Genomic DNA, 17,953 nt, shown 5'->3' with positions numbered 1-17,953 from the left:
AAGGAAACTGCTTAAAAGTTGTTCTCTGTTTTGCTTGGTGGGTATGGCTCAGTGATTGAGCATCTACATATGGAGGTCAAGGTTGGATTCCCATTCAGGTTGCATTCCCGGGTTGCAGGCTTGATCCCCGGTGTGTGTGTCGGGGTGGGGGGGGGTGCAGGAAGCAGCCCATCAATGAGTTTCTCTCATTATTGATGTTTATATCTCTCCTTTCCTCTTTAAAAGCAATAAAAAATATTTTTAAAAAGTTATCTCTATTCCATCAGTAAAGCTAAGTCGTGTTTGGAAATCCACTGCTGCTCAGGTGGAAGAGGCTGCCATGCGTCCCACCTCTCAAGGAGTCGGACTCCTGATCAAGCATATACTAGTCCATGGCTACTCCAAGGAACTTTCCCCTCATTGATTGCTAACTTCTATGGATAATTCAGGGTTTCCTCTATGTATAAGTCACACTATTTATTGTTAATGATATTTTTTCAGAACTATAACAATTCCATTTTCTGGCAACAGAGATATTTCACAATAAACTCGGGGATTCATGTTCTAATTAGAAAATCAGTTGTGTGCTCCTGCTGACAAAAGCATGCATCTTTTATTCCTGCTCTACACCCCTTTCCTTTTGACCCTCAGTCATGACATCCCCTCATGTGTGGTTTCTGGGGGTGTTTTTCTGCTGGTGTGCTGTATCTCCTGACAGTTGTCCTATCTCTGTAGTTGTCTGTGTCTTCCTGTTGAAGGATACGTTGTGTGCAATGGAGTGCTGGGGGTATATCTATTCTTAAACCAGGCATATTCTTCCATGAACCACTTAGAAAGAGAGTTTGTCTTTTTAGGAACCAAAAGTACCCATTTGTGATATATAGCATACTCCCCCTATTCTGTTTATTATTATTGTTATTTTCATATGACAGAATTAGAGGAACTCTGCCAAACACTTTCTAGAGCAATAAAGAAACGTGGGACCCCGGTTCATTCAAGTGGGTAGAAGGTCAAAGTCAAATATGAAGCTGTTTGATATATTTTAAAATAGCTTATTGGTCATCCCTACCTATTCCATAAATGAATTAATCCTCCAAAAGAAAAAGAAGCAATTTCTACATTGAAGCATCTCTGAAATGTAGGAACAACATGTCTTCAGACAGCCAGGTCTGGTTTGGATCAGCTAATACACTTTGCAAAGGCGATTATCTAAATTAAGCTTTGCTTCCTCCCCAGGGAATGTCAGCAGTTGTGTCTGGGTGAGTGACTTACCAGTTTGAGTCGGATGGGGCCGTAGCTGCCATTTGGGTGAGCTGGCCCTTGGGAAGGTCCACTGCTTCTTTGGCAAAATAAGGAGGAATATTTTATGAACAGGATTATACTACATGATCATGCTGAGAGGGCCTGCTGATTTACATCCTGACAAATTAAATGCATCACTTGTAAGGCTGCAAGTGGATTTTGGGCCTCCTTAGATTCACTTCTTTATCACCTAAACAGCAAAAGGCACAAAGCAGGAATAAATTTAACAACTTTTTTTCTACTATTTGTTTTCCTAACAATCTAGGGGTAGTGACACCAAGAAGCTTCCTTCCAGTTTGCTTTCTTTAGGACCTTTTTTCTTTTGTTGGATGCTAATCCACCACTTGGTTTTGTTTCTTACCTCAAGGAAACAGCACTTGGAAGGAAGAGATGAGTAACTGGTCCACATAGTTGCAATTATACAACCAAGAACCCAAGAAATGGGAAGCATTAATATTTATCTTACACACAGAAGGTTGGTTTGACCACAGAATGTGACATATAATTGTTAACTTCTATTGGATCCCTCCAGTATGTTTCCTGCCCACTTCTGCTCAAAATAATAGAAAAGAGGGGTGAGCAGGGAAAGATGCCATAATGCAAATTCCTTCATCTGAACCAAATATATATATATTGATCTTATGCTCTAAAGGTTTGGTTAACTGACCAGGTTTCAAGGCACCTCCCCATCTCTCACTTAATCCCAACTTCTTCCAATGTGGGAGCACAGCCAGGTGAAAATATATTCCAGAAGAAATTCTTCTGCCTCTATCGGCTATAACAGGAAGGGACATCAACATTCCATGTATACAAAGATGGAACATTTGGATTTTCTTGATACTTGTGTTTAATAAGCAGACTGGGGACTAGGGAAATATTTAGTAGGACCATCCAGAGTGAAGTGAAACTACACATCATGGTCATCCTGACATAATTTTAGCAAAACTATCTGCTGCCCGGCTAACATCTGTGCCAGGTGTATTAACATAGTGTAAACATGCTATTTCCTCCAACTAATTCTTCAAAGCATTTATTATTATTCCCATTTTATATATAAAGAAACTGGAGTTCACATAGGTCAAGTAACTTGCCTATGACCAAACAGTTAGTGTATGACAGCATTAGGGTTCACGTACATGATGACACTTTGTCTTAATTATTAGAAAAATATTTTTCCAACATGATGCAGCTTCAAGATTAATTGATGTGGTTGTCAACGTTTCCTCTTAACACAAACAAATATAAATTTGTGGAAAGGAGTAGGCCAGTTGTTTTTGGCCTATTGCTTTATAGATCATTATTTATTCCTCCTAATACTGGAGTAGGAAATATAAACTATTTATTTTACCTTGGGAATTTACGGAACTTCTTTGACAGGCCTCATCTATCTTCTAGCTGGAGTTTATGGAAAGTTATTATGTTAACTTAAATGATTGAAGGGTGTATAATTTCAAGATACTGAGTTTTACCTTGCAAACAATGTATTACAATGGCATGATAAAAATATTGATTTTTTAGTACCTAATCGGACCAAAAAAATGAAATGTTAAATCGCGGTCTTATTCATTAAAGCTATCTTCCATTTGATAAGTTCTTCACAAAATACTGAAGAAAGTCTTTCTAACTTTTAGCATTAAATTAGGTTGAATTATGTTAGTTGTATATAGAAGGGATCAAGTAAAAGTATTTAAATTTATGCTGCTCTATTCTATACATCCTAAATGGAACACCTACAAATACTGATTTAATAGAATATATTTTTCTCCTCTCATGCTTTTAAAAATGAATTTAATGCACATAATTTTTTTAATTTAAATTTTGTTAGCCTTAGGATGTGACAGTGGAACAATTCTGAATCAAACTAGAAATCTAAGGGCATTCTTAATTCTTTCCTTGCTCTGACTCCTTACAACTCAATAACGACTGTTGGTGCTCAGTTGCATCTCCTAAATATCTTTCCAATTCATCCTGTTCTTTCTGTTTTCACTGACTGTGTCTTCGATCAAACTCCTATTAATTCTTTTCTTAGCCTTTGCGGTAACCTCTGTGCCTTAAGGCTTTCTGCCTCTCAAACCTGTCACCCAGAGCTCTGCCACAGCCTTCTTTTCAAAACCCAAGTTGGATTAATTCCCCCTTTTGTTTAAGTACCCCACACACTAATTCCACCCAGCTTTTAAATCTCTAGACAGCATCTGCCAACTCCCTAATGATTCTCTGTACTGACTGAAGAAAGCTCAAGTTCTTTAGCATAGAACCTAGTCCTTGATCATTGTAATCCTAATTTTACAGCCTCACATCCACAGGCCTTAAATTTTATAAAGTATGATCTGACAGCTAAGAGTATGAGCTCAGAGGCCAGACTGCCTGAATTTCACTTTTCCTTGATCCCGTTAAAACCGACTCTGCTACATATTATTTGTGTGACTTTCAGCAAGTTACTTAAACTCTCTGTGCTTTACTTTTCTAATTTGTAACATAAGGGTGATGAAAATAGTAGTGCATGGACTCGATGAGAGAGTGAGTTAATGCATAGAATGCACTGACAAGAGTGCATGACACACACAGTAAGTGTGAATTATGCCAATTGTTTAGTATCACACTGGAGGCTTGATGTTATTTCAGAAATAATGTTTCACTTATCTGGAATGCTTTTGCAGTTCTTTTTCAAGTCACAAATTTCTGACTACCCTTCAAACTCAGATGTTACTGCAGATGTTTTCCCTTCCAAGAACCTTCCTCTGACTCTGTCAAATAGACTTATTCATGACAACTTATGTGATAACACTGTACCTTGTTTTTTTCCCTATTATTTCACTTATCCAATCACATTGTAATATGTGTTCATGTGCGTGTTTATCTATCTCTCTACTATTAGGGTGTGAACTTCCGGAACACGGAGGCTGTGTTTATTTATCTTCATCTTCATGCTCTCAGGCACAATTCTCTACAGAAAGTATATATAGTATCAAATGCTTTCTGAATGTTGAATGAATGCAGAAGTGGTAAATGTTACAGTAGTTCTATCCCAACAGATGTCATTCTCTGTACACACACACACACACACACACACAACTGAAAAATATATTTTATGAAAAATACAAATCACATAGTTTACATTAAATATCATAAATATATTAATTGTTCTTAACATAGATAAAATAGAGATGGTGCTTTAACCATTATTCTGCATCCCCAAAAGCCCATTGCATGGCACCTGAAATTATCAGCCCACATTCTGAGGTTCAGTAATTCAGCCCAATTTTTAAATCTCTAGACAGCATCTTCCCAGGCCATTCTAGATTCCTGACTGTATACCACATATCTCTGATTAATAAAAAGTAACACACTTGATTTAAACATTAAATTATATGGAAGTGTAACAATTGAAAAATCAAAGTCTCCCTAATTCCATATCTCCATCACCAGCAACCCCTGCAAAGAATCATCAACAGATTAGCAGATTGGTGCTTATTCTTTCAGATTTTTTCTATGAATGCTAAGATATACGTAAGTATATAGAGCATACATATATATGTGTGTTTTCACAGACACACACCCCTACACAATTGCACACATACACAAACAAGTACATGTTTATATGATGCATGGGTATAGATTGTAACTATTTTTAAATGCTGAGTTTATTTCTACTTCATAAAAATCTATCATGAATATATTACACATGTAACTATATACAGATATTCCTCATTCATTGCCATAGATGTACTATAATTTTACATTACCCGCAAGAATGCGTATGCTTCCTAATTTCTCCAAACCCTGCTAGCCATTCTATTAATCTTTTCTGAGAGGTTAGCTTGTGTGTCTTTTCACATTTATGACCATTTGCATTTCTTTATCTCTGACTAGCCTTATCTTTGCTTTATTAACTCATATAAGCTCTGTAATGAATGCTAAAGTTTTTCATGTATGTAGCAAATATTTTCTCTAATCAGTCATTTACTGTTCAAACTATTTTTATAGAAGTACACATTTTTATGCCATGAAGTGTATCTTTTATTTTCCTCTTGATTTCTGGCTTTTACAACATATTGAACTTATCCTTATTTATTCCAAAACTTTAAAAGATGTATCTGCCAATGTTCACTTGTACTAATCTATACTTCTGTCCTCATTTGAATCACAATAATTAACTTCATATTTTTAGAGAGAATTTGCTTTGTACAAGTATAAATTGAAAGTATAAATTTAATCTGAATTTACTATATACCCTCTTTGAATGAGGAAGAAATATCACTTTTTAAAATCCTATTTGCAACACAAGTTGACACTACATTTTCAAAATAAAAGTTAAAAATGGAAACATCTGTAAGTAGGTCCAGACAGATAAAATGAGAAGATTTCTATATTTTCACATCTTCCCCCTTGTCTAAGAGCTATATTTACACACATGGAGCTTAGGCAGCTGTCACCGCTGTGAATTCACTGGCTGCTAAGTTAAGAACTCTATTGTGGGAAACAATTTGAAAGGGAGAGCTTTTTCTGTGAAAGCTTCAAGATGTGTTCAATGATTTGAAATATTTCCAATAAGATATGTGGGAGGGGGCAAGCTGTGGACTGAGGAGAAAATTTTAACCAAAAACTTTAAGTAAGGCTTTGTATACATTCAATTAGAACCCTTTGCTGAGGTTCAAGACCTAGATCACTTTGTTTATTTTATTCTTCATTAAAGTGCACCTCTGCCTCAAGCTAGAAGTGAAGTGCCAAAATCCTATATATGTCTCTTCTCAAAGTGTTTGCAGAAAGATGGGAAACAGGAAGTCCTGAGAATCCTGTGAGAAACTCTGTCTTTACATTTGTAGCTCGATTTGTATCTTAAGATGTAAATGCACAGTTTCTTAAGTTGCTGTTCCATGGAACACTAATTCTAAAAACTGCATCTTAATAAAAAGTGTTTATTTAATCTAGGCTTCTCAAAACCTTAACACTGGAACTCATAACCAATAAAAATACGAATGTACTCTAGAAAACAGTAAACTGGAGTTTGGGATCAGCATCAGGTTTTGGATTATACATAGAAACCTAAACTAAACGTTTTGCTAAAGGTCATCATCACAGGAAATATGCTTTGCTTATCTAATGTTAGGGCACTGGAGCTGTAATGTCCTTCAGATCGAGGTTTACATATAGAGGTGTTTATGCCTATCTGAGGTGAATAGGGAAAATGTAAGAGAACCAATAAAAGGCTTCAGGACAAAATGGGATATGATCCATATATTGAGTAAGAAAATTAAACTTAATGGCAGAGCTATTAAGGCAGAGCAGTGTTTAAGAAAATGACAGTTGAGATTAAAAAGAAAATTTGACTTGCTAAGTCGTTTGTTTTTTATACATGTGAAAGATGAAAATGTTGAAATATTGTGAAAGCAAACTCCCAGAATATCCAGATGGAGAGCAGCAAATAATAAGGAGATGATGTAAAGGTGATGCCTTGATTCCTCATAAAATATAAATGGTGATCTCTCCCCTCACCCCCACCCTCCCCTACCTTCCCTCTGTGGTTTGATCAACCAAAGGACTTGTACGCAAGCATATAAGCATAACTAATGGACACAGACACCAGGGGAGTGAGGGCATGAATTGGGGGGGGAGGGGAATGGGAGGAAAAGGACACATATATAATACCTTAATCAATAAAAAATTGTAAATGGGTGGAAAAAGGTAGAACTTATATTATTCTAAGTTAAAGAGATGAAACTTGAATGCTAGTTGCCCCAACACTGGGATGTTGTGGGTAGATTATTAATTTGGTGAGTTAGAAGACATAGCTGTTTATTTTGGTTCTGACACAATATGTGCACAGTTTTGGACAAAGTGTTTTAGATTATTACCTATAAACTGAGACTTGTAATAGCTACTCACTCCATATCTCTATATTGCTTTCCGAATCAAAGTAGGTAAGAGTTTTAAAATACTACACAACTATAATGGTATATTTCAACAATGTAATTAATAAGAAGAGATAGCATATGCATTTTTCTGGCAAGAAAGTTTTGGATTCAAACCATTTTGGAAATAGTGAGGAGGAAGGGCTGACTTCCCAAGTAGATAATACCCAATGGATGAGAAGTATCAAAAGCAAATAGTTTTTTGGAAGCCAAATATAAAAAGACAGAAGGGAGGGATGAGCAGTATCAAAGAAAATGGAAGGGTCAAGAAGAGATCAGTCTTGCCTGAATAACTCTAAAAAGTTATTATTATTATAAAGGTTACACCTAGCAAATAAGGTTGGTGGAGACTTGCTAGAGTTCAAAAGTTATTAAAGGAATTCCAAATGAAGAAATGAGATGAGAAAAAAAATGGGAAGAGATAAATAACTGGTAAGACCTGCCATATGGAAAACATTGTCATAGGTTTCCATGCATATTATTTTTGCTTGTAGTTTACATGCATATTATTTTTTATGCATATATTTCATTTCAAATTCTGTGCCATGTCTGTGATGCAGAGCAGGCTTCTTGCTTGTATGAGCGACCCCTTCTTTACATGAATAGCTATTTTAAGATGACAGCTATGTTGATGTCTTTTGATACCTGGTAGTCATGGTGCATTAAAGGTTGTTTAGTGAATTGTGGAAACTAAGGTTCCTTCCTGCATACTAAATGTATACTCTTTTTACTTAGGAAATGGATATTCTTCCACAAATCAGTGTCCAGAATTGTGTTCTTTGGCACCAGGACTTCTTTGACAAACTTTCTATTCACAGCTCTTTCCAAATTATCCTGAAAAGCAAAACAAACAAAACTCCTTTCTTGACATCTCATATAGTGGCCACCTTTATATGTCCTCTTGATGAGCAAGAAATGCATCCAAAGTAGAAAGTGGAGAAACATTGGTGTAAATATTTTTTATAGTATTACGTCTGAAATTGAAGTTTCTTATAGTCTGTTGCTTTATTTGAGGTTTTCTCTCTAAAAATAAACCCTTAGAACAGTAATAATAGTGTCATTTTACATAGTGCTGAGAGCACTATTGGCACTTAGAGAGTAATAAATACAAATTATAACTATAGCGTGTTATTTTCCAAGCCAGAATGTTACCTACTGAGTAGGAAGACTAAAAGGCCAATGCTCATCTGACTTCAGGAACAAAATAGTGACTTAGAATTTTTATGTAGTAGTATATGACTATAGCATCCACATTCTGATCTTTAAAGTATCATCATTTTAATAGTTAATTCTGAGGTTTCTTGGTAGTATACTATAACATGAATTTAAAAGACAGTTTTCTTATAAGTCAATTGACTCTATATTATGGACATCTTGTACCTTATCGTTGTCTTAGGACAAGTGAAAATATTTTTAAAAATAAACTGAGAGTGAATTATGGTTAATTCCCAGATCTGAAGGCCAAATATTAATGGGCACAAAGAAAACCTCTTCTGACATCCATAGACGTACACTAATCATTTAGCCATTAGAAATCCTTTTTGTTTGTTTTGTTTTTCAACCACCAAGTTCTCCAGCAGCAAGTATTGACACAGAAGAAAATGCTAAAAGGCTCTGGATCGTAATTATCAGTACTCCTTAGAGATATGATCTTTCATCTTACTCTGATTTCCTTGCCTAAATTTTTCATTTCCAAATACATTTAAAAAGATATTAATGATCATCACATTTTCCCCAAATCACTATATCAAGTTTGCTTAAGGCTCAGTCAGGGTTGAGCACCTTTCACTGTTGTTCTGTAGAAGGAATGCAACTCAGAATAGAGGCCAGGCTTTGCTTTTCTTGCACAAGTCACAGAGCTGCCCTTCCCAGGTCTCAATGCAAAATGTTCACGTGTGAATCTGGGAAGGGTACCAAAGGTGCTGTAAATTAATAGGGTCTTATACTCAGAAGCATCCAGGTGTTTTTCAGCCTTGGTTCAACAGGCCACGTTCCTGCCACATTCTGGGCCGCATCCTCTTCAAGGACAGATTTGCTGGCAGAGATCTGGAATGCCCATGAGCAGTTCTCATCTTCACACTTAATCTGTGTGAAAGATCATCAGACCTTCCAGCTCATCTCCCAGTATATGGAGTTGGAAAATTCGGCTCTTCAAACATGCTCTGTTTTATTATTTAAGTATTAAATTTAAAACATTCCCTAGTGTCCCTTTTATGAAAACGTATAGAAATGATTCAGTGCTGTATTTCTCCAAGGTAAATTAAGTGCCCAGTCCGGTATGTTACATTTGAATAACACCTTGTAAACTAACAACTGGTGGACCCTTCTGAAAACAGAACTGAGAAAGCTGAATAAGGCTTTCCCTCTAAGGAATACCAGTACATTATACACTCTATAAACTGTAAATGCTTTTTATTTCCAGTCAGTTGCTAGGGTCCAGGAGTGCTTCTGCATTCACTGTCATTTTAATGAGCAGTCTGCAAGGGGGGTATCCTCTGAAGAGCCCGAGAGAAAGGTTCTTGGTGGAAGACTGCATCGCCCTGAGCAAAACATCTCAGGCCCTGTTGTAAGACCAGGCCACCAGCTGGTGGTCTTCCTTTTTGGAACCATTCATGTGGTGGTTTTGAAATTGGTGTGTTTTTAGATCTCATTGTGAAACTTAGGTTGAAAGATAAAGTAAGCTGATAGTGGAGCAGGTATCAAAACTCCCACGAAAACTAATTCATTGTGATTTTACATAGCTTATTCTCTGGTCACATGGTTTCTGTGTAGATGTTCTATTCCCTGAGCCCACAGAACTGTTGTGAAATTTAATCACTGTTAATGTTTTAAGAATCCCAAATGAATGAAGCAAAGTAAGTAAAAAAATAGTTTCTCTGTGTTTTGTTCATACTTTTTTCCTCTCTCTTATTAGAACTATTGCCTTAATGAAAGTCAAACTGTATACAACTTGTCCAGACTGTAATTGTTTGGGTCCAAGTCAGCTACCTTGGATCTAAGATAAACCCCAGGATATAAATTATAGTTAGGAAATGAAAATTACTCTGACACCAATTGGTCTAATAATTCTTCATTTGACATGTCACTTCTATTATATATGTAATATACAGACAGATATGTATATTGTGAATCTCTCACAAAATATTTCTATGGTGAAATATCTAATTAATATTTATAACTAAAGAAAGGTAAAAACTAGTGGGATCACAGTTTTTTGTAGAGCATTTTTAAAACTAAGTATTTTCTTCCTTTCCTTGTAGTTTACTAGAACATAAAATCTCAGAATTGGAGGGCAAGCACAAGGAAGAGCTGGACACCTTAAGGGAAGAGAAGGAGACTCTCCAAACCTTGGTGACTCGGCAAACATATATAATCCAGGAGCTTGGGAAGCAGCTGAACAGAGCGACCACCAACAACAGTGTCCTTCAGAAACAGCAGCTGGAGCTGACGGACACAGTGCATAACCTCGTCAACCTGTTCACTAAAGAAGGTGGTAAGAATTTCTTTCTCACTTTGGGGTAGTAAATACCGGTATGTTATTTAATATGGTGCAAGTACATATTCAGTATAACTTTCTGTGTGGCATTGATTACTGTGTAAAAGCAACAAAAGAACTTTATTTTTAGAAGCATCTGACGTGTGCACTGACAATGTTCTCATATTTTTTAACTTCAGAGCAAGTTTTCATTAGCTTGAATTTTTGAATTCACAGTATCTTTCTAAAAGAACTGTCTAGTTCCTTCTTTCTATCTTGGTCTTTTTTAGCCTTAGATAAAATTTATGACACTGTCAGAGACAAATATTTGGTGTTGTGGTATTGGACAATTATATAGGACAGAAATTAGTCAGTGTTAAATGTTAAGTAACAGTGACAGAGTTTCAGGAGGGTTCCCATTTTAAAACTAATATTAATTATTTCCTGGAAGCGGGGGGAGGGAGGGAGGGAAGAGTTGCCTGTAAAGAAGGGAGATATAGATGTTTCTAAAAACTATTATGAGGGGACAAGAATTTTTGTTACTAAAAGTCTTTATTAACACTTTATAAAACCCGTATCACTAATGCTTAGTTGTGTGTGGAAAAGACCTAACCAGGGCATCTGGGCATATTTATTCTGGGGTGTCTTTGGAAATAAAAAAATTCAATATTATTAGAATGTCTGGAGCTATATAACCATTGGAAATATTGCAGGCCTGTGTCTCATCCATCCCTCTGTCCCTCCATCCACCCAACAATTATTGACTCAGTGCCTGTGTGTACTTATCCACTTTAAGCAGAACCTCTCCTGAGCCTCAGGAGAGCTCTTCAAAGTTTGGAGCTTAAGGTCATCTTCTGTAGTTTTGCTTGCTAATCAGCCTTTCCCAGAGTGGATGGAATGGTAAATGGTGATGAGTGAAAGAGAACACCACTTACATCTGAAAGTTATGATTCTCATGAAGCTATGGCTTAGGAGAGCCAGTCACGTAAGGGTTCAGTGTGCATATGCACTAGACCCAAAGTGGGGCCTCCTTTAATTCAGTAGTGGACTTCAGCTCTATGAAAAATTAGCTCAATTCCATACATTCGTGCATAGATATGGATGCAGAGGATGACTTCATATCATGATCTTGTTTTAAAGACTTTTCATATTTCTCTATTATACTCCATTACCTTGAGTTACATCTCCTTTAGATAGTCAACACAAACCTTTTCCACTCTCTGTAAAGAATATCTTTTAAACAGTGAGTTCCCAGAGCTCCATCAGGGTGTGCTCAGAAATGAGACTGGGAAGGAAAAACCTGCTAATGAGTCCGAGCCTGCCAAAACCTTGAGTGAGAGCCCACTGGAAGGAAAGCATGGTAGGATTTTGCCAGGGAATTTTAATAGAGCTCATGAGTATTTAGAAATTAAGTATTAATATGAGACATATCTATTCTCATATTGAACTGAATACATTTGGGGAAAGATTGAAAACATATTTTTCTTATCATCCTGAGACTTAAAGCACATGGAGTTAAGTAGTTCTGTTTTTTTCATGATGTTAGAAATATCAGGCCCTGGTGATTCTCACAGAGCTCATATGTCTGCCTACTTATCATAACTTTACTTCTTTGAGTATTTGTCTAATAAATGTGACTTTAAACTTTTAGAAGCTGGGGGATGACTTCAAAATTAAAATTCTTGGCTAGGTTTGGAGTTTGGATGCAACATTAGGCAGCCAAACATCTGTTCAATTCGAGAAACATTTATTGAACAGTTATGATGGCACTTCTGATAGATGCTCAGGGTCTGAGGAAAGTAACCGTGTCTACTCTATAATATAACATATTAAAATATAATAATAGAGACAGAAATCGTCTAATATGTCAGACCTCTAAATATTTATTTTCTCTTTAATGATACAATTCTAAAATAAATAACACCCACTCAGAGTCTGAGAAAAGTAACGGTGTCTATTCTATGATATAACATATTAAAAATATAATAATAGAGACAGAAATTATCTCATAACTTCAGGTCTCTAAATATTTATTTCCCTCTTAATTATACAATCCTAAAATAAATTCTGATTTAGCTACAGGACTTGTGATCTTAATGTAAGACTATTGCCCTATTTTCCAATTCTCATAATCACAGATTTTATTTGTTTCTTGTTAATCTTTTTATAAATCCCACAATTAAGTATTCTAACTAAATATTTGGTTATTTAAGGACTCATAAGAGACAAAATGGAAAGTGACTCTCACTAAGGCTTCCACCAAGATTTTAATTATTTGTATATCATTATTTTCACTGGCACCATTATCTTTAGTTATGGTAACTTTAAAATTTTAAATGACTAATAGCATAATGCTGGCTAAATATCAGTTATTAAAATTAACTTCTATTTTATTCTAATTCCAAAACACATAAGTAAAACTTTTCCCTACTTTTATAACAAAAAATTTATTTATCAAATGGATTTATTATTTATCAAAAGATTATGTAAATATTCTATTTTTAAAATTTAAATATATTAAAGTATGTCTAAATCATTACATCACAATAAATGCATCAATTTTCCAAAATGTGTATCTTTAAAATTCAAAGAGTAGGCTTTTGAAATTTTTTCCAAAAACATCATGAACTGTGTTTTAATCCAAAAAGCCAAAAATTTTAATTGACCCTAAGGGTCCTCTAGTTCAAACTTGACTCAGTTATTTATGGAGATAGCCTGAATGTAATACAAGGCAAAGGAAGATGTTTTTTGGAGTTTTTTCTGTCCTTGGCAACTAATTTAACTACTATGAAACCATTTCTTCATTTATAAAGTCAGTAAAATTGGTCTACTTCACAGTGATAGGGAAAGGATTATATTAGATACTGCATATAAAAGCAAAGAGACTTATTAATCTGTAGTTCATTCCTTCCCCTCCAAGTGACAAGATTCAATTAAATACAAATTTATTAACTGCTGTCTATAAGTAAATATTTTTTTCATGGAAAATGTCTGAATACAATGCTCTAGAATGCCAGACTACTATCATCTAAGCACCTTCTTTTAGCCTCAATTTTTTAATCTCTGAAATGGAATCATAACACACAACTAATGAGTTTGTAATAAGAGTTAGAAGAGGTTTATATAAACACTGCCTATCCATAAATAGTGCCTAACTATAGTGTAGTTATGTGCTGCATAACAGTGTTTCAGTCAACAATGGACCACATGTATGACTGTGGTCATAATGGAGCTGAAATATTCCTATTGCCTAATGATATTGTAGCCATTGCAACATCATAGTGCAACACAATACTCATGTTCATGGTGATGCTGGTGTGAAGAAACCTACTGTGATGCTGGTCATATAAATATACCACATATGATTATGTACATGACAGAATACTTGATAATGAGTAATAAATGACTATGCTACAGGCATATGTATTTACTATACTATATTTTTAATTGTTATTTTAGAGTGTATTCTTTTTACTTATATAAAAGTTTGCTATAAAATAGTATGTTGACATATAATGTTTATGGGGTCTCCTGATTGCACCATTTTCTTTTGTGCTTGATTTGATCTCATGTTGTTTGGTTCATTATAACCTCTAAGCATCAAACTCCACTGCTAAGGTTGCCATTAAGGGGCCACATTGAGTGATTGACATAGAAATGAAATTAATATAAGGATTATGAAAGTGGAAAATCAGCAATGGGTAATGCTCACCAGTGAGGCATGACCGATTCCACCATATCTACAATCTCGAAGAACAAGAATAAAATGACAGAAGCTGTCAAAGAATCTACTTCATAGAAGGCAACAAGACTAACAAAAATTCAAGAAGGGCCTGTATGAAATGTGGAGAAACTTCTAATGATCTGGATTGGAGACTAGGCACAGAACCATGTCTCTTTAAGCTCCATAATGATCACAGCCAAAGCAAAAGGTTGTTGAAAGAAGAGGCTGGACTTGACTATGATATTGAATTTACTGCTAGCTTTGGGTAGTTTGAACCACTCAAGAATCATTATTTATTAAATAATGTGCAAGTGAGTGGTGAGTCTGCGAGTGCTGATGTGAAGGCAGCTGAAGAATGTTTGGAAATTCCAGATAAGCTGACTATGGAGGAAAATTACTTGCCAGAGCAAATATTCAATATGGATGAAACTTCCCTGTTTTGAAAATGGATGTACAAAAGACTTCTATTCATAAAGTAGCCAAGCCAATACCGGGCTTCAAGGATTTTAAGGACATGATAGCAGTCTTGCTTGGGGACAACGTTGCAGGCTACAAACTGACACCCTTTGTGATCAAGCACAGTAAGAACCCAAGGCCTTCAAGCATATCAATAAGCACATATTGCCAGTGTGCTATAGGAGGATAAGAAGTCTTACATGACCCAGTCCTTCCTCCAGTGCGATCTCCTGGATTGCTATGCTAGTAAAATGGAAAGTATGGTTTGTGAAATAATATACTTTTTAAGATTGTGCTTATTGTTGATAATATTTCCAGACATTTTTCTTTTATTGAGGATATTTATCCCAATATCAAAGTGGTTTTTTATCTCTCTACATACCACCTCTTTGATCCAACCCATGGATCAAGGAATTATGGCAGCTTTAAAGGAGAACCTTTGCCTAAGCTGTTAATGCAACTGAGGAAGACAGAGATGCAATTATGGAAGGATTACTACGTTTATGACTGCATCAAGAACCTTTCTTGGGCCTAGGGTGATGTCACCAAAGCGTATGAATGGCATGTGGAAAAAAGACACTGGAAAGGTTCATTCATGACTTGAAAGGATTTTCCATGGATTAAGAGATTGCAATGGCAAACACTTCATCTTGGGTGTGGATTAGGATGGCATCAAGGATCTCCTAGAAGTGGATCCAGAGGAACTGGTTAATGAGGAGTTGTAGGAACTGGAACTGAAATGCAGTGGCTGAAGGAGACACAAGAGAAAAGGGAAACTGCAGGAGAAGAAATAGAAGAACCCCCAAAATTCACAGTGAAAGGTTTTTGCAGAAGCTTTTGCAGACCACAATAAGCTTCTTAAGAAGTTTGAAAAGTTGGATCCCAGCACCGAAATGATTTTATTAATAGAGAGGAATGTTCATGGTACATTATTAGTTTACAAGCAAATCTATGTTGAGAAAAACGGAACAAATATAGCAAACCACCATAGACATATTTCTGAAAAGAGTGGCACCTCCTCAAGAAGAGCCTCAGGCAGGGCCTTCAGGAGCCGTCCAGAGGAAGGTATGGCTATCACAGGAGGTGATGGCTCCATGCACGTCACTGACCCTGAAGGCGCTCCAGTGGGACAAGATGTGGAGGTGGAAGACAGTGAGTGATGTCGATGATTCTGACCATGTGTAGACCTCAGTGTGCCTGTGTCTTAGTTTTTAACCAAAAAAGTTTAAACGTTAAAAAAAATGTTAAAAATGGAAAAATCTTATAGAATAAGAGTATGAAGAAAGAAATATTTTTGTACAGCTGTACAATGTGTTTGTGTTTTCAACTCAGTGTTACTACATGAGTTGAAAAGTTAAGAAAAAATCAAAAGTTTATAAAGTAAAAAAGTTATAGCAAACTAAGGTTAGCTTCTTATTGAAGAATGAAAAGCATTCTTTTATAAATTAAGTGCAGCCTAAGTGTACATAGTTTATAAAATCCACAGCAGAGTATTGTAATGTCCAAGGCCATCACATTCACTCACCACTCACTGACTCACCAGAGCACCTTCCAGTCATACGCACTCTATCCATGGTAAGTGCCCTGAACAAGCGTACCATTTGAAAGCTTCTATACCATATTTTTACTGTACCTTTTCTATGCTCAGATATGTTTAGATACAGGAATACTTACCATTGTGTTACAATTGCCTACCGTATTCAATACAATAACATGCTGTACAGGTCTATAGCCTGGGAGCAATAGGCTATACCATCTAGCTTGCATGTGTAGTAGGCTATCCCATCTTGGTTTGTATAATTGCACTCTGTGATGTTCACACAATCATAAAATCTCCAGGAGATGCATTTTACAGAATGTATTCCTATTGTTAAGCCATGTATGACTGTAAATGCTCAAAAAATTGTAACTGTTTTTATTTTTATGCTTGCTGAAGTGATTATAACTCACTAAAGTCATATGATAAACGCATGCCTAGAAGTGTTGACTAGAAGTTTATCCTCACTCTGTACATGTGTTCGGACCAGGAACTATAAATCTATCTTTGTGTATAGGGAGTATTTTTGTTTAGTTTAATAGAATGTCTCCTACCAAAACATCTTTATCATGGAATACATTTAAGCTAAGTACAGTTAATGTACACTTTTTCTGAAATAATTCACCAAACTTTCTTCTTCTTGTTTCAAACAGACAATAGTGGTGTCTTAGGCAAACAGTCATTTCAGACTGAATTGCATCCGCTTTGCAAGACTTCGGGTGACACATTTATTTCTGTCTAACCTTTGACTGCCAACATTTGCTCACATTTATTCTTAGGAACATTACCCATTAAAGAAATATTGTCTATTGCCCTCAATGTTACCATAGCGTCAGTGCTTACTGATTGCTTCATGCTTTTGGCAATTCACAGTTAATGTGGGAATTAAATAGTTCACACTGATAATGACATGGAAACGAGGTTTGGACTTCTTTGGGGGAAGATAATGACTATCAAACATTCACCAGTCATCTGTGTACATAGGTGATTAAAATATCATCACATATGCTGAACACACTCAAGGGAAACATCATATTGTGTGATCATGAACTTAAATTACTAGCAAAGCATAAAAATGGAAGGAAAAATTTTTAAAAGAAAATGGTATTGAGGCTCCATCATAAAATTATGTGCAATAATTATCTTACTGTCCAAATCAGTTTGGAGCATACTCCTGCTATACCAAGATATGATTCATAAATTTATCCATTCATTCAAAAAATAGTTATGCAATGAATATTGTGTTTCGGCTTTCCTCCTGGGAATAAGGGTGTTCACCCATTTTTATTTCACAAATATTTGCTGCGTTTCTACAATATACCAGATACTGTTCAGAATACTAGGAAGAGAGGAAAGATGTAATTCAGTCGTTAGTTATAGGGAAACTAGAGTTGGGAGGGGAGAAAGATAGGTAAACAGTTATATTCTCTGTAACTGTTTCCTAGAGGTGAGGTCAGGATGCCAGGGCACTAGCAAAACATTCAGGAAGAACAATAAAATCATGGCAGAGACAGAAGGACCGAGGGCACACTCTCGCCTCTCTAGAATCTTCTTGCAGATTTTGTTAAATG

At 35.8% G+C, this 17,953-nt stretch overlaps 1 protein-coding gene across 4 annotated transcripts in view; it reads left to right on the top strand.

Annotated features, from left to right (window-relative positions):
• ANGPT1 (angiopoietin 1) overlaps positions 1 to 17,953 on the top strand; it is a 238,642-nt gene that overhangs the window by 152,181 nt on the left and 68,508 nt on the right. For 3 of the 4 annotated variants that reach the window (XM_015566158.1, XM_006753898.2, XM_015566163.1), the window contains exon 4: positions 10,451 to 10,683. In XM_015566158.1, coding sequence (XP_015421644.1) covers positions 10,451 to 10,683 — 233 coding nt within the window. The remainder of the gene's footprint in view (positions 1 to 10,450; positions 10,684 to 17,953) is intronic. The other variant, XM_006753899.2, reaches the window with a different exon arrangement.

The sequence above is a fragment of the Myotis davidii genome, unplaced genomic scaffold (genome assembly GCF_000327345.1).
Source record: "Myotis davidii unplaced genomic scaffold, ASM32734v1 scaffold1012, whole genome shotgun sequence".
Lineage (NCBI taxonomy): Eukaryota > Metazoa > Chordata > Mammalia > Chiroptera > Vespertilionidae > Myotis > Myotis davidii.
Note: the sequence above shows the minus strand (reverse complement) of the source record. Positions and strands in the feature narration are given on the sequence as shown.